The sequence below is a fragment of the Phascolarctos cinereus genome, unplaced genomic scaffold (genome assembly GCF_003287225.1).
Source record: "Phascolarctos cinereus isolate Bilbo 61053 unplaced genomic scaffold, phaCin_HiC Scaffold_1;HRSCAF=81, whole genome shotgun sequence".
Classification (NCBI taxonomy): Eukaryota; Metazoa; Chordata; class Mammalia; order Diprotodontia; family Phascolarctidae; genus Phascolarctos; species Phascolarctos cinereus.
This window is the reverse complement of record NW_027555514.1, coordinates 212,654,828-212,679,839: the sequence shown is the minus strand read 5'-3', so window position 1 is coordinate 212,679,839 and position 25,012 is coordinate 212,654,828. Positions and strand designations below refer to the sequence as shown.

The 25,012-nt window shown below is 37.5% G+C and overlaps 1 protein-coding gene across 1 annotated transcript in view; it reads right to left on the bottom strand.

Moving 5' to 3' along the window:
- Nucleotides 1–25,012, bottom strand: part of DIP2B (disco interacting protein 2 homolog B) — a 209,823-nt gene that overhangs the window by 91,012 nt on the left and 93,799 nt on the right. The window contains 2 exon segments of the mRNA XM_020966118.2: nt 1,997–2,122; nt 9,153–9,278. Coding sequence (XP_020821777.1) covers nt 1,997–2,122; nt 9,153–9,278 — 252 coding nt within the window.

Genomic DNA, 25,012 nt, shown 5'->3' with positions numbered 1-25,012 from the left:
GAACTTGAGGGCTCAGAGCTCCTTGTTATCTTCAAGAGTTCTAAGACACTTTAGCACTCTTACAAAGATTGTACCTTAATCTGACAGTGAAGAGATGGGATCTAGGTTTACCTGCTTTTGTCCTGGGGGTCTCCTTTATATCTGCATACCTAGATTTTGAGTTGTAAATGAATGTTTGGGAATCCTCTTGCTATGCGAAAGGGAGAGGGAGATGGATGTGTTTCCCAGCCAACTTAGATCTGGTTGTAGCTTCTAGTTACTTAAACACTAAAGCACACTATACTGAAAAACACTGATGTTGTATCTTTCAAAGGTAGAGGAAAGATCTTGGAAATATTATTATTTAGAAATCTAGGGTCTTATGCTAAGTATGAAATGATTATGCTCTCATAAGACAACAGCCAGGGCATGTTATTAAAGTACTTTCTGATTTACTATTCAGTTGCAGCTATTATAAAGATTTTTTTTAAAGTTTCTCTAGATTCTATATGAATTGAATTCCCCTTTGCTACACGTTTAACCCTAGAACCATAAGCTCAGGCTATTTTCTCTGGAACGAGATTTCTTTAACTATGGGGAGCTTTGTTTTTGAGACCAATGTCTCACACCCCCCACCCTGACCCTTTGCCATTTATTACAATCTAACCTTCAGCTATAATACAGCAAAATCTTTGTCAAAGAGGCATAACTACTCAAATGAAAAACCCTTTTGTCAAAGGCAATCTAACTAGTACAGCACAAATAATATATGAAAATCATTCAAGATTTTCCTGAGTGAGTTACATTGTTAAGCATTATAAGACAGCGTATTTTACCAAAATGGTCTACCAGTGGTATCCTCTATTAGCTTTTGGGGAAACACTTGAAGCCACAGAGCTATTTCTATCTCAAACATAGTGACACCACAAACGTGAAGAAGAAAGAAAAACACAGTTAATGGTTGCACTGCATTCCCAAATACTCTAGCAAGTTGCCAAATACTTAAAAGAAAATTGCTCATGTTGATTTACATCAGTGCTAAGAAGCTAAACAACTAAACTATTATGAATGAGTTGATTACAACATAAAGTTTCTATTGACAAAAAACAAAAACAAGATAAACAGTTGGATCAACATAGGAGGAAAACTAAAATAGACTTATTACCAATAATGTGAAGTTCTAGGGAGACAGGCACTTGTATGAGAAAATTGAACAACCAAGTGTGAACAAATTTAGAATGAACAACTGTGAAAATTTGGAATAGATTTGCTATTCTTGGCTTCAGAAGGCTACATTCAATACTCTTCCCTGAGGCTGTGCAAAAGAAAAGGCTTAAAAAACTCTGGAAGAGAGTCTTAATGGAATAGAGATGGCCAGGAACTGCTTATCTGCTGTATCTTGAGGACGGGCTTTGTGCTTCTTCAACAATTAAATGACACTTAAAAAATTTATATTTATATCTAAAGAACAATGTTTAGATGAAGCTACTGGTTTCTGCTGGGCTCATGAAACCAATATTAAAAAAATGGATTTTTAAATCTGCTGCCACTCAATGTCAGGATGGGAAGAATTCATACTAGGCAACAAAATTAAATTTAAACTTCCTTATTCATAACAATATCAAAGTGATAAAGAATCTGAGAAAGATGAAAAATTTTAAAAATATATGATAGTTTTTGAAGGGCTGTATTTTAGATATTTATTGAAATTCAACTTGTCCACAGAAGTTTTTCTTTTAGGTCCTAAGTCCTTGGTCTGTGATTATAATTTGATTATACTAGTACCATTTTCATTGCTGACAAAAAAAGATGTTAAATAACTGGGATACAGAATTGAAAAGAATCTCTCCCAAATTTGTTGACACTGTGGAGGAAGTGACAATCAAAAGAATGCCTTAAGCACTTTGGCTGAGGACAGGACAGCTGTCATCTCAGCATGACAATGGCAAGACAGAAGTTCTTTAAGATATACTGAAAGAGTAACCTCCCCATAACAAGTCCTGACTGGCCCACTTACCTGGAGGTGTACAGGCATCCGCAGGAGACTGGACAAATGTGGATCGTCTTTTAGTTGGCATGGGTAGAGCCATTTTCTGTTCTTTATGCTTGGCCAATGCTGCTTGTACAGCTTCTGTATGAATATCTGAAAAATTAATGACATTTTGCATTTTTTACCTTTTCAAGAGATATTTCAAAATTCTTATTATGTAGAGAGAATATTTATAGGGTTCATTAAGGTTTTGCAAAAGTCTTTCTATACAATACCCCTATCTGGTAAATATTATTCCCTATTTTACCAATAAGGAAACAACTCCCCCAACTGGTCCCCTCATAGGAGCTGCTTAACACCCGAGAGGATTCCACCCTGAAGGTGAAGTCATTCATCAATGATTAACCAACTCAGTCTGTCATGTCCTCTGGATCCCAGAGATCTGCAATCATCAGATGTCATTATTCAAATCCTGTTCTCCATCTCCCATTGCTCGCTTCCTTATTCCCATCCCTCTTAACCTAACCTCTCCCTGTCCCCCCTTCTTGCCCCCCACCATATCCCGCTCTAAAGTCATCTATTTTTTCTACTACTCTTGGGAATATTTGCTTTGTTCCATAGGTAGCAAACTTGATTTGCCCTTAAATCATTTCCTTCTCACTTCTTTCTTTTTAAAAAATTTAATATTTTATTTTCCCCAACAATTTTTAACACTTTTAAAAAATTTTTTGAGTTCCAAATTCTCTCCTTCCCCTCCCCATCTCATTGAGAAGACAAGCAATTTGATATAGGAAATACATTTGCAGTCAAGCAGAACATTTCCATGTTAGTCATGTTGTGAAAGAAAACACAGACAAAAAAAAAGAAACAAGAAAAGAAGGTTTAAATAAAAAGTATGCTTCGATCTACATTCAGACTCCATCAGTTTTTTCTCTGGAGATGGATAGCATTTTTCATCATAAGTCTTTCAGAACTCTCTTACTGTATTGCTAAGTCATTCACAGGTGATCATCATCTTATATGCAATGGTTTCCTGGTTCTGTTAATTTCATTTTGCAACAGTTCATCTATGTCTTTCTAGGCTTTTCTGAGAGCATCCTGCTCATCATTTCTTAGAGAACAATAGTATTCTATCACAATCACATACCACAATTTGTTCTGCCATTCCCCAATTGATAGACCTCCCCTCGCTTTCCAATTCTTTGTCATGACTTAAAGAGCTGCTATAAATTTTTTTTTGTACATATAGGCCCCTTTTCCTTTCGTTTTTTAATCTCTCTGGGACACAGACCTAGCAGTAAGTATTGCTTGGTCAAAGGGTATATGCATGGTTTTACAGCCCTTTGGACATAGTTCCAAATTGCTCCACAGAATGGTTAAATAAGTATACAACTTCACCAACAGTACAATAATGTCTCAATTTTCCCATATCTCTTCCAACATTTGTCATTTTCCTTTTCTGTCATACTAGCCAATCTGATAGGTGTGGTAGTACCTCAGAGTTGTTTTACTTTGCATTTCTCTAATCAATGGTTATTTAGAGCATTTTTTTCACATGACTATAGACAGCTTTGATTACTTTATCTGAAAATTTCCTGTTCATATCCTTTAATTATTTATCATTTGAGGAATGGCTTTTATTTCTATAAATTTGACTCAGTTTTCTGTATATTTGAGAAATGAGGTCTTTATCAGAGAAATTTGTTTTAAAAAATTTACCCCATCCTACCTCTCCCTTTCTTCTTCTCCCAGTGCATTTTTCTTTCTCATCCCTTAATTTAATTTTTTTAGATAATCACCCCATCATATTTAACTCACACCCATGCCCTCCATATATATACATATATATATACATATATATACATATATATATGTATATATATACATATATATATATATATATATACATATATATATATACACACACTCCTTCTAACTGCCCTAATTATGATAAAGTTCTTAAGAGTGACAAGTATCACTTCCCCATGTGGGAACAGAAACAGTTTAACCTCACAGAGTACCTTTATGATTTCTTTTTCCTGTTTACCTTTCTATCATTCTTATAAGTCTTGTACTTGAAAGTCAAATTTTCTATTCAGCTCTAATCTTTTTATCAGGAATTCTTGAAAGTTCTCTATTTCACTGAATTTCCATTTTCCCCCCGAAGGATTATACTCAGTTTTGCCGAGTAGATGATTCTTAGTTGTAATCCTAGCTCTTTTACCCTCTGGAATATGATATTTCAAGCCCTCTGATTCTTTAAAGTAGAATCTGTTAAATCTTGTGTTATTGTGACTATGGCTCCACGATATCTGCAGATCGTTTTGGCTGCTTGCAATATTTTTCCTTGACCTTCACTTGGCTATAAAATTCCTGGTAGTTTTCATTTTAGGGTCTCTCAGGAGGTGATCAGGAGATTCTTCCACTTTCTGTTTTACTCTCTGGTTCTAGACTATCAGGGCATTTTCCTTCCCCTTTCATCTTTTGGCTCAAACTGAGATATGGCTCCCTCCTGATGACATAGCCTCCCTGGCCACACTTTAACTGCACTACCTGCACACCTGCACTTTCACTCATTTCCCTCGACTGCTTGATTGAGGCAGGGGAATTTCAATACTCCTTGCTTCTCACGGCCACTTCCAGATTCTCCTTCTATGACCATCATTCAGTAACCTCTATGTCTTTGAGGTTTACTCAATTCAGATCTACAAACCAATAAAAATTCTGACAGCTGCTGTCTACCAGCCTCCAGTACACTTCCCTTTTCTCCACAGTGAGTTCAGTGCCTCATTGTTATTCTCAACTCTTGCCCTCATACTTCAACATACATAATGATATTCCCTCAAACACCTTTACATCCTAGTTCCTCAATTTACTCATTTCATATGACCTACTCCTCCACCTTACCTCAGCTACACACTGAAATAGCTATCCCCTTAGATCTTGTCACAAATTTATAGTGAACCCAGTCAATTTTGTTATTTTCTCCTCCTTTGGTCAGCTGTATGTGTATAGGAGTAAAGGAAGCAGATGATAGGAGTGATCCAATTCCAAGCCTTTGCAGGATAAGATTAGTGAAATGGTAAGGAGGGAGAGACTCAAGAGGGCAGGGCAGGATGAATCAATTCAGCAAAGGGTCAAGATGGGAAAAGGAAGAAAGTATAGCCAGTACAGGGGTGACTGGCTTGTGAAAGAACTAAGGTGTCAAAGAACTGGAGGGTATAGCGAGGATGAAGAATAGAGTCTGGCGTTGCAAGGCAGAGGAAGAAGTGAAATGACAAACTGTGATAAGGCAATTTGAGAGTTCATAAACATGGAAGTGGAACATTTGTGAGAGTGACAATCAATGCTTCCATTTTCTTTTTCTCACTCTCTTCTTGATTCTGCAGTCTGGCTTCCAACCTCATCATTCAAACAAAACTGCTCTCTTCAAAGTTACCAATGATCTCTACATTGCTAAATCTACTGGCCTTTTCTCAATCCTCAGCTCTCTTGACTTCCCTGAAACCTTTGACATTATTGATCATCCCTTTCTAGATATTCTCTTCTCTCTAGATTTTTGTGACACTATTCTCCTTGATTTTTTTCCTACCTATCCGACCATTTTTTTCTCAGTCTCCTCTGCTGGATCTCCATTCAGGTCATGCCCACTAACTGTCCTGGGCCCTCTTCTCCTCTCCTGCTATACTACTTCACTTGGTGATCTCATAAGCTTCTACGGATACAATTTTCATTTCTATGTTCATTTTCAAATCTATACATCCAGCCATAAACTCTGTTGACCTTCAGTCTTGCACCTTCAACTTCCTATTAGAAATCTCAGACTGGATTCCAGTAGTAATCTTAAACTCAATATATCTCAAACTGAACTCATTTACTGTCTTTCCTCTCCACCTTCTTCAGAGAGCCTTTCTCAGGGTCTTAATTCTAGTGTCTTCCCTCTGCTGATCATTTTCAACGTATATATGTTGCTTGTAAAAAGTTGTTTGCATGCTGTCTTTATTAGACTGTGAGCTCCTTGAGAGCTGCAGCTGTCTTTTGCTTTTTTTTTTTAAAGTATCTTCAGCATTTAGCACAGTGCCTGGCACTACAATAGACATTCAATAAATATTTATTGATTGACTGATTGGCTGATGGTCTCTATATCTAGACAAGTCATTCTCACTCCAGTTTACTTCTAAGATCGACATAGTGGATTTCCAACCCTACAGGATTCGTCTTCCTGGAGCCCTCTGCTCCTGCTGTCTCTACATAAGGAGCCTTATAGGCTCCTCTATCGATGCCCTGAGAGGCTGCTGGCTTGTTGGCCAGGGAGTCCTGGTTTTGCTGCTTGGTCCCTTTCTTCTTGCCCCTCTGTTTCTCTATGACTTTTCATGCATTTCTGGTTTTGGGGAAGGTAACTTCACTGAAGTTTCTTACAGAATTAATTTTTTGATCCTTATTTGTTCTGCTGCTATTTTAGCTCCCATAGATTTAATTACTATTAGTATGGTGATAATTCTCAAGTCTACTTATCAAGTCCTAACATCTCTGCTGACCACTAGTCTCATCCCCAACTACCTACCGAAAATCTTGAACTGGACGTCCTGTAACATTTTAAACTTAACATGTTCAAAACTGAACTTTATCCCCAAACCCTCCCTACTTACAAATTTCCCTTCCCAGTTAAGTACCACAGACTGGAAACCTAAGTGTCATCCTCCATTCCTCATTCTCACCCCAACATTTAATCTGTTGTCAGGGCCTGTTGATTTAACCCATGCAATATTTTTCAAATCCACCCCTTCAATCCTCTAGATGCCACCCTGGTGAGGTACTCATTGCCTTACACCTAGGCCAGTCACACCTTCCCTCTGGGTCCTCAGGCAATTCTTAAGACTGAGTTTCAGAAAAGGTACTTATTTGCCTTGGTACAAGAAGCGTCCTTACTGGATCTCCCTACACTGATGAAATCACAGATCATGTTCCCCCAAAAATCTTCCTGAGGTTCTCAACCAAGATACATGAGGATGAAGAAGAGAGTCAAGCAAGGCAGAGGGAAAAGTGAAATAATAACAGATTGTGATAAGGGAATTTCAGAGTGCCCTCTAATTCTTTGACTTCTTAGTTCTTTCACAGGCCAATCACTCCTGTACTGGTTATACTCTCTTCCTTTCCCCTTTTTGATCCTTTGGTGAAATATAGTACATAACCTTTTTCTGAAAAATACCAGACCACTTTCTTTGTTTCTCTCTGCCTCCTCTCCACAACGTCACCTCCCCCCACCCTCCATTTTTTGAAAGTTTAAATGTCCAGCTCTTATCTATATTTTCCCTCACATCAACACATTTTCTGATCTCAGGGACAGTAACAATGTATTTGTAACTTTTGAGTAACCCCCTAAAACTGGCTCCTTTAACCTTGGTCACCCATTCTGTCTGGAAATACAGGAACTGGAGGGGCAGCTAGGTGGCACAGTGGATAGAGCTCCAGCCTTGGAGTCAGCAGGATAACCTGAGCTCAAATCTGACCTCAGACACCTGACGCTGATTGTCTCACCAAAAAAGCAAAATGGAAATAAGAATTGGAGAACTAATTTTTTCCAACTTTCATTATACTATTATGAAACATAAGAGCCCAGAAGCCCTGGGTTCCAGTCCTGCCTGTGACACACAGCTGTCTGACCTTAGTCAAGGAACTAAATCTGAGAGCTACTTTCTAAGAAAGTGGTCTCCAAACTTTTGTGATCATATACCCTAAGTGCACACCCCCCAACATATGTCTAATTACTTATTTATAAATTTTATACATGTAATATTGTAGTAATAAATGTACATATTAAAAAACTCACACAAAAGATAGAAATTTAAAAAGAGAGAGAAAGACAAAATAACGTCTGACCCTGGAGTCAATGAGTCAATTAGACAGCCATAAGAATTTACTGCGTAAGAAAATGAGATGGTAAGACCTATGGTTTAGAAACACTGCTTTATCAGTTGAGTGAAAGATGGATTGGAGAAGGGTAAAACATGGACCAAAATATCAATTAAGGAGGCTACTATAAGAGGACAGCTAGGTGGAACTAGTGCATAGAGTGATAAGCTTGGAATCAGGAAGACCCGAGTTCAAATGCAGACTCAGACACTTCCTAGCTGTGTAACCCTGGGCAAGTCACTTAACCTTTGTTGCCTTCGTTTTCTCATCTGTAAAATGGGGATAATTATAGCACTACCTTGAAGGGTTATTGTGAACATAAAATGAAATAATGTTTGTATACAGTACCTAACACATAGTAGGTGCTACATAAATGTTAGCTATGTAATAATAATGATTAAAAATAATAATAATCTGAATTTAGGTGGTGGCTATGTAGATAGTGAGAAAAGGATTGATGCAAGAAATGTTGTAGAAGTAGAAGCAACAAACCTTGGGAACTGTTTAGCAATGTGGGATGATGAGGGAGAGTGAAGAGTCAACAATGATATCACAGCTATAAACCTGGGTGATGGGAAGGATGGTGGTACCTTTGACAGTAATAGGGAAAATCTGGAAAAGGGGTAGACTTGGGGGAAAATACAATGTAATGATATCTGCAATGCAGACTCATGTATGCCTATTCTTTTGTCACATCCAAAATGAAAAAGGGGGGAGATATTACCACCCTCCAAGAGGTGATCTGGGGGGTAGGGATTTTTCCAATTGTACCTGCTTAGCTTCTACTGTGAGTATCCATGTAGTGATTAGGTTATATGTGCTCTCAAAGCTCAGGTCAAGATGGGGGAGGTTGGGAGCTTATACTTACATAGTAGAGGGAAAAGTGGGGAGCAGGGGAATAACAAGGTTAGTTAGTGATTGTGTGGTAGACAAACTCCATGACTGGCGATTTTTGAGATGGTGGGATCCAATCTGTCTTCCTATTCTCTGATTAGTTAATCACATATCTTTTAGCGTCATATCACTGGCCTCACTTTGGAGACCATGGTACTAAGTTGCAGATGAGCTGCTGATATGTACTACTGAAGAAGTTTCGAAATTGGAAGTTCCTTGCACAGATGAAATCACTGGTCTGGACGCCCAAAATGCATAATTACACATCAGTTAGGATTTTAGGGCCTAAATTACAGAAAATTAGAAGCTGTTAGAAGATTTAGTCTACACTTACACCAGCAATGACATTCAACAGATAATCTTGTTCATTCTTTACCTGATCGATATCTCTCATCTCTAGCTCCCCCAGATCGACCTCGGTGGTACTTGGAAGAGGTTGAGGCTGGTGCTGCAGATGAAGCTGTCTGGTTTTTGTGTTCCTTTTGAACTGTGGAATCAATCCCTAGGGGGGGAAAAATGTAGAAGACTTTTCATACTTAAATAAAAACAAACCAAAGTAATAATTGTCAAAAGATGTCACCTTATAGGAAAAAAGGGGGAAAAAACAATAAAAACAAACAAAAGGAAAATCTTTTGGCCAGCTGTGATATCCAAAAGATGTAATTTTTAAGATTAAAAAAAATGAAATAAGGAATATTTTCTACTTCTGCCACAACCCGCTCCTTTGCTCACATTGGTCTTAAAGTTTTAAGCCTCCCTTAATACATAGAAAATAAGTGCAAAAATGCTATTACTGATAAAGATTAAAAAGCTCCTAAGTCACTACCTATATGAAAATGCAAATTAACCCATTTCTGCTTGTTTCTAGATTAGGGCAACTTTTTCTTCATTCAACAACTCCATTCAAACACATAAAAAGTACTGACTAGACCCTTATCAAAAAATCCACTAGGAAACCAGGGCTTTTTCAGTTCAGGTATCTTGCCATCATTTGTGCAAGCCCTCCTCATCCCATTTCCTCATTCCCTTAACCATCCTTCCACATCCTGCTCTGGGAACATAATTAAATCACTGCTACTGGCAAGACTGTGACAATCTGCCATACTACTACTCAGAACAAAACTTGGCTCCCACTCTTGAATATGTTATCTTATCACCCTATTAGGATGCAAACTTCAGGGCAAATACTGTTTCTGTATTTCTATTCCCAGAGTCCAGCACAATGCTTGACACGTGGAAGGTGCTTAACAAATTTATGTTCATTCATTCATGAAAGGCACTGGAAATAGAAACATATAACACGAATCCTGCTCTCAAAGAACTTACTATCTAATGAGGGAAATTAATGGTATACAAATAACTGATACAAAGGAAAGCATGACAAGTGTAAAGGAGAGAACCATATGATATGAAAAGTTTAAGGAGGGAAGAGATCATTTTTACCTTTGGAGGGAAAGGCTGAGGAGAGGTGGAACCTGAATTGGTCCTTGAGCAAAGAAAGGGATTATATCAGACAGAGACAGAGGTGAGAGGAAGTTCAATTCAGGCACGGTAGACAGTGTGGAAAAGTACAGAGAAAGGAGAGGGTATGATAAGAATATGGGCTGAAAAGTAGTCAAACTAAACCATTAAACACCTCCGAAGGGGGTATTTGAAAGCAAAGTAGAATAAGGGTGGAAAATTGGATCATCACCAGAATGCAGCAGGCTTTAAATACCAAGATCAGGACTTTGTATTTATTTGGCAGGCAGTGAAGATCCTGAAAATTTTTTGACAGGAGTGACATCTGGGCAGCAGAAAGATGGATTAGAGAAAGGAGAGATGAAGGGTAGCCATCTAAACCAAAGGTAATGAGGGCCTGAACTATGGCAACTGTGTAGGAAGTAGAATGGCTAGAGATAGAGCCAAGGTAAAATGAACATGGTTTGGGCAGGTGATTTTATGTGGGTAGTGAGGAGGAAGCTTAAAAGAGAACTTTGAGATTATCTCAGCTAGAATAAGTTGGGAGGGTGGTGGCACTATTAACAGGCAAAGGGAAGTCAGGGGAAGAATTAGGGTGCTTTTGTTTTGGTTTGTGGGGGACATCTGGACAGGCTGAATTTGATGTGCTGTTGGGCATTTACTTGGAGGTATACAACAGGAAGTTAAATATATAGGACAGGAGAGCTCTGGGGAAAGGTTTGGAATGAGAGCAGAGATTTAGGAGTTATCCTCAAAGAGGTGACAAAGTGAAACTGGATAAGTGAATGAGAGATAAAGTGTAGGAGAAAAAAAAGAGAGAGAGAGAGAAAAGGGCCAATGCCAGAATTGTTGGGAACACCTACTTTTTATGAGACAAGAAAAGGATGAAAAGTCAACAAAAGAAATGGGAAGAGTGGTTATATAGATCACAAAAACTAAGGTAAAAATGAGTGTCAAGGAGGTAGTCAGTGTCAAATACTACAGAAGTAAATAAAGAAGAATGAGGACAGAAAAAAGGCCACTGGATTTAGTCAAACGAGGATTAATACTGAGACTGGAGAGAGCTATTTTAATACAATGGTGAGTGAGTACATCTGAAAATCATTAGGAACTTATATTAAATTGAAAAATAAAAAGTTCAAACTCCATTAAAAAGTCCATTAAAAAGAAACAAAAGAATGAAGGGGTACCAATTTCTCTGGGTTTATGCACATCCTTCAAAACATAGCTTAAATTGTCTCTCTTCTATGAAACCTTGACCACTTCAATTGGAATTGATATTTTCCCTTCTCTAAGTTCCTACAGAATTTAATTAAACCTCTCATTTGGCAACATTTACCATCTTGTACTGTGTTTATGTCTTGTCCATCTGACTAGATTACAAACAATGGAGAGAGGAATTATATTTGACATACAATGTCTAGCATACTAATACCTCTTATATCTAAAAAAACATATCTAGAATATAATCATGAATCAGGAAGTAAATCTGCCCACTGTGGTCTAAGATATACCAAATAAAAGTGACAAAGTTCATGTACTTGTTCAAGCACTTCAGTGATAGAAGAGAACCTCAGGCCTTTATTCAAGAGTAAATCCTCCCTCCCCCTCCATTTTTCAAGTTTCTAAGCCCACAAAGGCAGTAAATCTTAAGATTTACACAGCACTTTCCTCACAATCCCATAACTCATGTGACTATCATTATTCCCATCTTACAGATAAAGAAAATGAGTCTCAGAGAAGTTACGCAACATCATAAAACTTAATAAATAGCAGAGCCTGGGTTTGGAACTCAGGTCATGTAACAATAAGTCCATTCCACCATTCTATCTCACTTTACACTGACTCTTATTTATTGCCCAAGGATCACAAAACACATAGCCAGACTCTTAAAAAGAAGAAACCAACTAGGTGTTCTAAATTTGCACTGGGAATATACAGTTATTTTCAAAGAAATGCTGAGTTCTTATCTTTTAGATAAGGCATGTAAGGCTTCAACCATTTACTGAAGAAATAACCACTTAAAAAGCATATTCTGAGTGATTTAAAAATAGAGAACAAAAACAAGAAAGGAGCTATTTTTACAATCACATTTTACGTTCAGGAAGGAAATTAAGAGTTACACACACAAACAGCTTTTCTTATACAGACATGAAGAGGGAAAAAGTGTCTGGCTTATACTCAACTCATTCAGACACTGAATGAAGTTTGGAAGTTCACTGCTATTTATGACTTCAGCATGAACTTTCCACCACAGCATGTTAATGAATAGGTCTACATAATTATCTAGTACTGATTCTTTTGCTAATTAGCAGTTTCTATGATACCAAAAGAAAACTCTAATTACTTTCAGCAGTCATAGCCTTGAAAGGCAGCAAAGCAGAGTGGACAAAGAGCTGGCCTCTCAGTCAAGAAGGCCTGGACTCAAGTCCTACCTTGGAAGCTTTGTGGCTCTTGTGACCCTCACAACTACCTACTGTAGGCAACTCTCTTAGCCTTAGAGAAGGTTCTACTCTGTACTGATACAGGAAGTTCCTCACTGCTAGCTTCCTACAACAAAATTACAGGTTTAGTCCAAAAGCCACAACAAAACAGTTTTAGTCTAAGGGGTCAATGATGAGTACACAAAGACAGATCAAAACCACTTTGCTTGGTGGGATTAAAAAAAAATTAGAATGTTGAGGTATTAGGAAATTTTCATCTCTCCTACTCATTTATGCTCTTCATTTTGGCTTTTAAAAACAGACCTAATTAGAATGGATATGGGAAGATATTGACTATACAGGAAAGAGTAACAAGATTGGTGAGGAGGAGACAAGTGAAGGGGAAACAAAGATGGGGCCCAATAAAGTGATGGATCAGTAAGTGGAAATATGAGAATTGAGAGATGGCATGTGGTAGGAACAGAGGACAACAACTGAAGATATATATTCAAGACTTTATAAGATTATCAAATACAAAACTATAAAGTCAATTGACAGGAAAAGTGATTCACATGACGTAAGTCAAGAGTTCTTCAATATTCAACATGGAATTCATTTATTGAGCATTCAATGCAATAAGGTCCTTCCTATGTGTCAGCTGCTATACAAAAAGGCAGATACAAAGAAAAAATTATACCATTCCTTCCTATATTCTACTGGGAGAAAACAGCATGTAGACAGAAAATTTAAGTAAAAATATATACATAGAAATTTCTGGGCAGAGTGCCTGTGAGGGGAAGTGTTCAGGAAAAGAATGTTAGAGGAGGTGGCAATGAGAAAGGAATATATTTTAGGCATGGAAAGGGAAGAAAGCCGTGCAAAGGCAAAGAGTTGGGAGATGGAATAATACAGCCCAGATAGCAGTAAGAAGGTCAGTCTGGCTGGACTGTCAAGTTATGAAGGAGAGCAATGATATGTAATAAACTAGAGAAAAGTAGGGTAGATACTGTGAAGGGTTTTAGAAACAAACTAAGGAGTTTGTATTTTATCATATTGGAGAGAGGGAGCCAATGGAGTGTTACTGAGCAAGGGAATGCCAAGGTCAGCCCTTTGTTTAGAAGATATGTGGAAAATGACTGGAGAAGGGATAGAATGGAGACAAAAGAGATCCATTAAGAAGTTATTACAGGCAACGCCCTTTCCCCTTGGTTATTTGACATACGTTAGCTATAGCAATAAGGCAAAAGAAAGAAATTAACTAGAGGCATAAACATGGGCAAAGACAAGACATAACTATTCCTGTTTGCTATAACATGAAGGATTATTTATAATATCCTAGACAAATACTAAAGAAACTGAGACAGTAGCTTCAATTCAGCAGTAGGATACAAAATACATTAGCATTCTTATAAACCAAGGATTCTTAACCTGGAGTGTGTGTGAACTTGTGATTTTATAAAAATATATTTTGATACTTTTTAATATAATTGGTTTCCTTTGTAATCCTATGCATTTTATTTTAATAGTACTTTTTCCAATTACATGTAAAGACAGTTTTCAACATTCATTTTTTCATAAGATTTTGAGTTCCAAATTTTTCTCCCTGCCTTGCCTCCTCCTCAAGCCAGCGAAGCAATCTGATATAAGCTATGTATGTGCAATCATGTTAAACATATTTCCACATTATCATGTTGTGAAAAAAGAAACAGAACAAAAGGGAAAAAAATGGGGTGAAAAAAAAAGTAAAAATAGTATGTTCTGATCTGCATTCAAGACTCCACAGTTCTTTTTCTGGATGTGGTTAGCATTTTCCATCATGAGTCTTTTGGAATTGTCTTGGATCACTGTATTGCTGAGAAGAGCTAAGTCAATCATAGTTGATCATCTCACAATGTTGCTATTACTGTGCATATGCCTTTTATTTTAAGCATTTCGAAACATTATTCTGAGAAGGTCCACGGGCTTCATGAAACTGTCAAAGGGATCCAGGACACAAAAAGGGCTGAAGAACTTCTGCTCTAGCAACATGGGTTGTATTAGCACCTCCTCCTCCAGTTGTGAACAATAGGTTCTACTTTTAGAAATATCCAAACTCATCTAAGAACTGTCTTCTCTCCAGGTAGATCTTAAACTATATTGGGGAAGGGGGAGGTATGTGTGTATATTTGGGGAGGGACACACATTAGCCTCTCTTACTAGATTTTTTTCTTCTTGTCCTCTGGCTACCAACCCTTTGCCTTCCCACCCTCTATTTCTCCTGTCTACCAAAGATGAACTTTAGAGGTACATCTGATAACTTGGTATGACAGAACTAGTCAGCAAAATTATAACCTCAGTTCTTTGATGAGAATGATTTTTATAATCTGTCCTATGAATTTTGCCTGCCGAAGAAAGCATCTTCTACTGCTAAAACTGGTAATTCTGTTTCACCTAAAGAAACTGATTATTTTTAGAGGTGTATGTTGTAAGATTAGGCCTGGTGGTCTTGAGACTACCATGACAATCTCCCCTTAAGGGAGACTGTAGCATATAGAATCTATGCATGGAAATCATTGGTATAAGAGTTTGCCCAATGGTGCTGAGTCTACTCTTAAGGGAAGTTGTAAGCACAGAGAATATACTCATGGAAAAATGACAATAATATTTTTCAAAGGTTAGTACACCTGTGTTCCCCAACAATATTCTGTCTACCACTAGGTTGTTTTTCTCTCTGATACGCAAACTCCCCAAATAATATTTTGTCTACCACCAGCTTGTTTTTTCTCCCTGATAATAACCCCCTCAAATAATATTTTGCCCCGATATGCAATTTGGTCAGTTAAAATGAGGCCTTCTAAAACCAGAGTGTAAGAACCCAACTTTTAGAAGGGCACCTCTGTCCTTTCAGAAGCACCCTTTCCCCTCCAGCAAGACCATATCTTCTGGTAGAACATCTCTTGCCACCCCATCCTGGTGAATGAACCTGTGTCTCTGTGCTCCCCAACACAGCACTGCTCTTATATGAGTTATACTCTTAGGTAAAGTTGGTGTGTATGCCTGAGCTGTTTATGTCTCCCTGTCCTCCCCCTTCGCCTTCCTTCCTCATCGCTTTCAATAAAGCTTTGCATTGAACTGATTCCCATTGTTTTACATGTTATTCACAGCACCTGAACTCATTAAGGAATTGTTTTCCCCCAAAATATCTGGTGACCTACCAGCCTTTGCTCTGACAAACTGGGTTCCTGGACAAGGTCTTAACCAACTGACAACCACACTTACAGTGGGTTGCTATAATTGTGAGCCCAGCTGTAGAAAGTAAAGGTCAATTAGGGAACCCAAGTAGGAAGGAATTCAAGAAATCTTAGGGAAGGAAACCCTTATGTCTGAGGACTGTCACAAAAGGCTGTTCACTGCACCAACTGTTTTGAAAACATCTAACACTGATAATTCTACTTCACCTAAAGTCATATTTTCACTGAACTTAATATTTTCAGGGATGGGGAACACAGAGGAACAGATAGTATGGGTATGTCTAAGTCGATCAAGTGACATGTACAAAAATACAAAGACAGGCTCCTAAGCTTACATGGATTAGACTGACAAAACAAAGGACTTTTTTGGGACTAGACCTTGATTTCATTGGTATGTGCAATTTCCCTAGGAGGAAACTCTCTTTACCAAATCAGCACCCATTCCGCATCTCTGAGTCTGGGGCCCTGACAGTAAGTAACTTGCCCCAGGTCATGAGCCAGTATGTATGTTGTGGAAGTACCTGAGCCCAGGTCATCTTGAGTCAGGACTGTTCTTTTTATTTATTTGCTTCTTCAAGGGAGGCTATTAAATAAATAATTCGAAAAAGAGATAAAAAGATTTTGCAATAAAAAGTCAGATACTGAGGGAAAGATCAGAATGTTAGGGTAAGGAGTTCAGATTTCATTATAATAAGGTTCTTAAATAAGGACATGAAAAAAGTTATTACTGAGTTTTAGTGTGCTGGAAGAAACCTCAGATATCTTTTTTTTTGGTCTCATTTTGTTTTGCTAGGCAATGTGGTTAAGCGACTTGCCCAGGGTCAACAGGGCTAGGAAGCGTCAAGTGTCTTGAGGCTGGATTTTGAACTCAGGTCCTCCTTACTCCAAGGCCAGAGCTCTATCCACTGCACCACCTAGTTGCCCCTCAGATATCATTATTAAAGTAAAATACGAAGAATGTTTTAGCTCCGATATGTAACATGAATTAGAACAAGGGAAAAAAAGGGACTAGAAATAGGAGGACTAGGCATGACCTTATAAAAATAGTTCAGATATGAAGTGATGAGGGCCCTCTCTCCTGTGGAACTGAAAAGGGCAGAATAAAAAGACACTATGAGGAATCAGAATTCTTGCTGAACTGGTTCTGAGGGACAAAATAAAGGGAAAATAAAGGCAATAAGTATAAAAATTACTCTAAAGTTTTTAATCTAGGGATTCCAAAGATAACAGTGTTACTGATGCTACTTAAGAAACTGGTATGGTGTGCCTATTCAAGGCAGGAAAAAAGTTCCCTGTTCAACCTGCTAAATTTCAGATAATGAAGCAACCTGAAGTGAAGATGTCCTAGAAAAAGGTCTAGAAGAAATGTTAGTTATCTTGATGCAGAATAAGATACTCATGGTAAATGTGGAAATTGTTTTGGTTGACTATGCATATTTGTTAAAAGTTTTGTTTTTCTTCTTTTTCAAATCTATTTTTAAGATATAGATTTGAGGGGCAGCTAGGTGGCGCAGTGGATAGAGCACCAGCCCTGAAGTCAGGAGAACCTGAGTTCAAATTCGGCCTCAGACCAAACACTTGACACATACTAGTTGTGTGACCTTGGGCAAGTCACTTAACTCCAACTGCCTTAAAAAAATAGATTTGAAAGATAATAAATGAATATAAGAGAGTTAGTAAGGCTCATGAAGGTACAAAGATGAAGATTACTTCAAAAATGCAGCAAAGAAAAGGGATCTAGTACAGTCTAAAGGAAGGAACACTACATTTAGAGTTAGACCAGAATTCAAATTCCAGCTCTGTCATTTACTTGGCTATGTGACCAAGCCTTAGGCAACCATTCCAACTTTGAACCTTAATTTTCTTATTGTAAAATGATGAGGTTGTACCAGTTAATCTCTAAGGTTCCTTCTATTTGTATATTTTAGTCTATGCTCCTGGAATATCAATTAACAAAAAGAGTTAAAGATATGTAATGGGAAGCCATGACATGACTACAACACCAAACTTAGGAAAAAACTGAGTCTACAAAGCAGTAATTAATATTCCCTACCCTCCTATGGCATCACATCAAACTTCTTTAGTAGTTTTACTAGCTTTAGCTACTAAAGAAGGACATAAGCATGGATCAAGCACTTACTATGTGCCAGGAACTGTGCTACACACTTAATAAATATTAACTCATTTGAAAGTCACAACAACCCTGTGAGGTAAATATCATTATCACCCTATTTTACAGTTGAGGAAACTAAGGCAGACTGCTTAAGTTACTTACTGGGGCCAAACAGTTAGTATCTGAGGCCAGATCTGAACAAGAGTCTTTCTGATTCCAGGCCCACTGCTCCATCCATTAAAAACAAAGTTAAATATCAAGTAGCAGGACATGATCACCTATTGCAGTCCTAGGATCAATCAATCCATGAACATTTATTAAGTGCCTACTATATGTCATGCACAGTGCTAAATGCTGGGGATATAAAAAGAGGTAAAAAAAGAGTAGCCTGAAGTGATGCTCATAAAAAACATGAAAATTTAGGCTAGTTAGAAGAAAAGAATGGACAAGTAGGATATCAACCAGTTGTAGCCTAGTGAGCCAAAGTAGCATAATTACAACTAAGAAACAAAATACTTTAAGAATTCACTGATACATTTATAATCAGCAGCAATCATCAAAACTACTTGGTACTGGCTAAGAAATAGAGTGGTGGATCAGTGGAATAGGTCAGGTACACAAGACACAGTAGTCAATTACTATAGTAATCTATGGTTTGATAAACCCAAAGATCCCTGCTTCTGGGATAAGAACTCACTATTTGAAAAAACTGCTAGGAAAACTGGAAGAGTATTGCAGAAACTAGGCATAGACCAAAATCTTATACCATATACCAAGATAAAGTCAAAATGGGTCCATGATTTAGACATAAAGGCTGATACTGTAAGCAAAGTGGAAGAGCAAGGAATAATTTACCTGTCAGATTTATGGAGAACAGAAGAATTCATGACCAAACAGGAGACAGAGAACATTATGGAAAACAAAATGGATAATTTTGATTACATTAAACTGAAAAATTTTTGCACAAACAAAGCCAACGCAACCAAGATTAGGAGGAAATTAGAAAATTGGGAAAGAATTTTTACAACCAGTGTCTCTGATAAGTGCCTCATTTCTAAACTATGTAGAGAATTAAGTCAAATTTATAGGAATACAAGTCATTCTCCAATTGATAAATGGTCAAAGGATATGAACAGGCAGTTCTCAGATGAAGAAATTAAAGCCATCTACAGTCATATGAAAAAATGCTCTAAATCACTACTGATGAGAGAAATGCAAATCAAAACAACTCTGAGGTACCACATCACACCTATCAGATTGGCCAACATGACAAAACAGGAAAATGATAAATGTTGGAGAAGAGGTGAGAAAATTGGAACACTAATGCATTGCTGGTGGAGAGCAATTTGGAACCATGCCCAAAGGGCTATAAAAATGCGCATACCCTTTGATCCAGAAACAACACTTCTAGGACTATATCCCAAAGAGATCATAAAAATGGGAAAAGGACCCACATGTACAAAAATATTTATAGTAGCTCTTTTTGTGGTGGCAAAGAATTGGATATTGAGGGGAAGCCCACCAACTGTGGAATGGCTGAACCAAGTTGTAATACATGAATATAATGGAATAATTGTGCTATAAGAAATGATAAGCAGGTGGACTTTGGAAAAACCTGGAAAGACTTGTATGGTCTGATGTTGAGTGAAGTGAGCAGAACAGGAGAACACTGTACACAGTAACAGCCATGTTGTGCAAGGACTAATGTTGATAGATTTAGACCTTCTCAGCAATGCAAAGATCTAAGACATCTCCAAAGGTCTCATGATGGAAAATGCTATCCACATCCAAAGAAATAACTATGGTGTTTGAAAGCAGATCAAAGTATACTATTTGCAATTTTTTTCTTCTGTTTTGTTTTGTTTCCTCTTTCTGGTGGTTCCTCCTATTGGTTCTAATTCTTCCTTACAATATCACTAATGCAAAAATACGTTAAATAGGAATGTGTATGTATAGCCTATATCAGATTACGTGCTATCTTAGGAAGGGAAGGGAGGTTGGAGGGGGAGAAAAATGTAAAACTCAAAAGCTTATTGAAGTGATTGCTGATAAATCAAAATAAATTAAAAAAAAAAGAATTTACTAACATAAAGCCATGTGATAGGATACAAATGCGAAGTGGTGCTTTGGCCATTGGCAGCAATGAGAGACCAAACCAGAGAATACCATGAAACTGTTGTAGGCTGCCTGGCAACCTCTGTTATCCCTGGGCTCTGGCAAGTATCTCTCTTTTCCAGAACCCTGGTGGGGCAGCTAGGTAGCACAGTGGATACACAGGCCTGGAGTGAGGAAGTTCTGAGTTCAAATTTGGTCTCAGACTAAGCTGTGTGACTCCAGGCAAGTCATTTAATCTTATTTGCTTCAGTTTCCTCATCTGTAAAGTGAGCTGGAAAAGGAAATGGCAAACCACTGGAGTATTTTTGTCAAGAAAGTCTCAAATGGGGTCATTAAGAATCAGACACAACTGAAACAATAAACAAGACGAATGGCTCTATCTGACTGATCTGCCTGGCATGTACCTTATCATGGAGAATTGTTCTTTTCGAGCAAACATTTCAGTCTTTGTGAACTAACACACAGTGTTAAAGGCAGTATGGAACAGTAGAAAGAATGTTGTGGTTGGAATAAGAAGGCGTGGGTTTGACTCCCAGCTTGGACAACTGTTAACTGCAGTTAACTACATGATGTGAGCCTAAATTTTTTCTTGTATAAAATGAGGAAAATATTACTTAGACTATCTACTTCACAGTATTTTTATGAGGAAAAGAGCTTTATAAGCCTTAAAATGCAATATAAAAATGTACGCTACTATTATTGTTGTTACTTAGAGAGATTTGTAATTTTATTAGCCAGGATAATCCTTCAAACTCAATCATATCAGACCCATTCTATGCCTTTTCATACTGAGAGATTTTCATCACAGTCTTTAATAAATTCTCTAGAAAGTATCCACACAATGCAACAAAGGTCTTTGTCTAGTTCTTTAAATATCTCAAAACAATGTAGCCTTTTGACTGTCCTACTTTCATTTGTGACATATGACTAGACCACTTCCTTTTAAGGAACTTTTTTTTTTAAGGAACTTCTGACATTGAAGTCATTAGTCATATTAGAATAACCATGTGCCTTTCAATTGCCCTGTGTCTCACCTGCAGTTTGGATTTTCTGAAAAGCTCCATGATTTACAGTCATATAGAATAACCAAGAGAATTATTATAATTAAAATTCAATAACAAGCATTTATTAAATATCTATTATGTGCAAGGCCCTGAGTTAAGTGCTAAGAGTACAACGATATGATAGCCCTTACGTTATAATGAACTTCTATTATTAGTGGCAAAAATAATAAATGAATCATCTTGGAAAATGAAATACAATATATATAAAGAAAGAAGAGCCAAGGACTAAGCCCTTGGGGGTACTCACAGTGGGAGGAATGTAAAGACAGTGGGGACAGAAGGCACAAGAAATAGTTTTTTTTAAGGACGAGGAGACATAGGCATATTTACAGGCAGGTGGGAGAGTACCCATAGACAGGGAGCAAATGAAGATTAAAGAAAGAGTGGGGATAATGGTGGAGACAATGACTGAAGATGGGAGAAGATAGGATCAAAGGTATACACTGAGTTGATCTTGGTAAAAAGAAGCGCCATCTCTTCAACTGCTGTGGTTTGTCCTTCTTTCTCAAAGAGGACCATGACATCAGTGAGATGATGACATGGCTTGCAATTGACTTTGACTTGAGTGAGGGAGGGCTGTGCAAAGTCACCAGCCTCACTTTCTCTTACAGAGCCATCTGGGTCCAGTGGCCAGATGTCTATCAGGATGACAGGAGATGGTCCAGGATGCAGTGAGAGACTTTGGCCCTTTTAAGCTAAGGTCTTTCCAGGTTCTTACTTTGAGTAAGGCAATGCCCTTTCAGTGAATAGGCTTCTTTAAGACTGGTGTGAAGACGATGACAATGGGAGGAAAACATCACAGTGATGTGAGATGAGGACGAAGAGAGAAAATGGAACCCTTAGTAAATGGCTTCAATTTTATTAGTGAAGTATGAAACAGGATATCCAACATGTTCAACTGACAGGGTGGGTTAAGAGGTGCTTCAGGAAGTTTGAGGAGAGATGAGAAGATTTAAAACAGTTGCTGCAGCGAATCAATCAGAGTACAGAATGATTGCCTTGCTGCAATGGCGGTCCAGTTGAGATTATACAATATGAGGAATTTTGTAATTTCCTCTAGTTCTGTTCAGCAGTACATGAATAGAAGAGAAAGAAGCAAATGGTGGGAATAATCCAGGCTTGGAGTATGGCAAGGTATGATCAGCAACAGGGTATGGAGGTATATGAAAGGTGAAGAGAATGGAGGAAGCACTGAGGGAAAAAAAGGGTTAGAAGTTGTGAGACATAGAGAAAGACAAAATATGACCAGATAAAGGAATTTTACAGTTCCCAAATATGAAAACAGAGCACTTGTGGGTGAAGGCAAATCAGGCATGATCTCTGCGTGTAGCTGAGGTAGAGGGAAGGACAGTAAGTCATAGGAAATGAGTAGACTGAGAAACTGGGAAGTTAAGAGTATTTGAAGGAGCATCATTACAGATGTTGAAGTCACATAGTATGAGGGCAAGTGTTGAGGAGGAACAAAATACCGTAGGCCTGGAACTGAACCAGAAAGTAAGAATGTTAGAGAGGTATTCAGGAAAGGGAGACTGTCCAGAAAGAACAGCCACCAGAATCTAATTCAGGTTATACATTTGGATAGTGAAAACCTCAAAGGAGGAGGTTTGCTGAACAACAACAGCAGAGTCAGGAAATAGCAACAGAGAGCTATAACCAGTGAATAGATGAGGGGGTGGGGGAGTGGGGTGGAAAAAGGAGAAAATATAGCTAGTACTACAAAAAAATGGTGAGGGAAGCTGTGTCATCAATAGAGAGCCAGATCTTAATAAGTACCTGAATATGGAAAGAGTAAAAAAAGAAAAGCTTAAGATGAAAGGAAATTTATTAATTATGGAACAGGAATATAAGAAGGTACAAAGCAAAAGATGTGAAGCTCTGGAGTGCGACATTTGGGAAGTGGAAGTGGCATTAAATGGATGAAAAGGGAATTGGCAACTGAGAATGAGGAAAATATAAGAGGTTGTGGATAAGATGTCCATTAAGGAGTAAGTTTAGAAAGAGTATCTGGCTGGAAAGAGGTCCAGTGAGGGAGGTATATGATTATATCTTTCTAGGTTCTCCCTTGAAGCCCAATCTTATGGCAGATGGTAATGTGTGCCCTGTGAGGCCTCAGAAGGGTTAGGAACAGATGGAGGTATAGCAGTTTGAGGGTTCCTTGCCTGCAGCAGAAAAGGTCATAGCAGGGTGGGAGGTAGAGAGGATCTTGTCTTGGAGATGGAGATGGGGTAGTTCAGAAATGAATGGTAGCGCAGAAACAGGACAGTAGTTTTAAAAGTAGCTAGTAAGTGTACTAGGTTGAGAAATTTTTTTAAAGCTTTATTTTTGAAACTTAAATTTTTAAAAGTATCTTTTGTTTTTACATTATTTTAAGCTCTTAAATTATTTGGCCCTTCCCACCCCACCCCACCTCACCTCCAGCCCCTGACACACTCTTAATAACAAAGAAAAAAGAGAAGAAAAAGTTCAATGCATCAGCTAAGTCTGACAGACACACTGTGTTACACACACATAGCACATTCTCATAATTCTTCTTTGGTAGGGGACTGGACACTAAAATTTCATAGCATTTAGTTTTTGTTGATGTTTATTCTTTCCATTTATATTGTTATTGTTTTCCTGGTCCAGCCTACTTCACTTTGAATCTCCCCAAGATCTTTTGTTTTTTTCATATTCAATGTTTTTTACAATATAAAAATACTATTACATTCATGTGGTACAACTTATTTAGTTATTCCCCAATATATGGTGATATAGTTTGTTTCCAAGTCTTGGCTACCACAAAAAGTCATGGAATAAATATTTTGTTACATATGGGACTTCTTTGACTGACTTCTTCAGGATATGCCAATGAGTACAGGTATTCTGTTAGCTTTTTTAGCCTAATTCCAAATTGTTTTTCAGAATGACTGTACCAATTTATAGTTCCACAAATAATGGTGCATTAGTATGCCATCATTCCAAAATACTTCCAACAATGACTTCTGTCATCTTTGTCAATTTGTTGGATACAAAGTGAAAGTTCAAAGTTGTTTTTGATTAGTATTTTTTGTTATTAAATTAAGGAGAAATCTTTCATATGGTTAACAGTTCACAATTTTTTGACAATTGTTTATATCTTTTGGCCACTTAATTCACTATAGAACAGCTTTTTACTAGATTTATGTTAGTTCTCTATATTGAAGAGATTTGACGTAACAATTTTTTGTTATCTGAGTTTCTGAGAAGAAGCCTTTTCAATATATGAGATAAAAATATGTTTAAAGGAAGAAGAGAAGGCTTTAATGAAAATGGCTTAGGGTAAACTGAGAGAGGATACTCTATCAAAACTATTCTTGTCTATTTCTCCCTGAGAGATCACAAACTCTAGTTATCAGAAACACTGAAGTGTACCTAAGTAAACATCTTATATAATTATAAAAAGCAGAAAAAGCAACTTGGGAGTTTCTAATCTTTCAATATTTTCTGTTTTCCTATGTATCCACTATATCCACTAGGTGTCAACAATTATGCCTAAATGAGAACTGGAAGACGAAGGATGTAAGTACTAGATTTAGTCTTTCTCTCTTCCCTAAAAGAAATGAAGCTGTACTATTAAATATAGCTTTCTTTTTCTTATGATTATGGAGCTTAATAACAGAGAAATAAAATAATTTTGGAAGTCACTATTGCCTTCTTCTGACAAGGAAGTGTAAAATATGTGTTTGATATAGACTGAAAATTAGTTTTATGTTTTGGAAGGTTTCAATTAAATCACAGATTAAGAGTTAGGATATCATGAGATCATAAATCTAGAGGTTGAAGGGGCCTTAGAAGTCATCTAGTTCAATGCC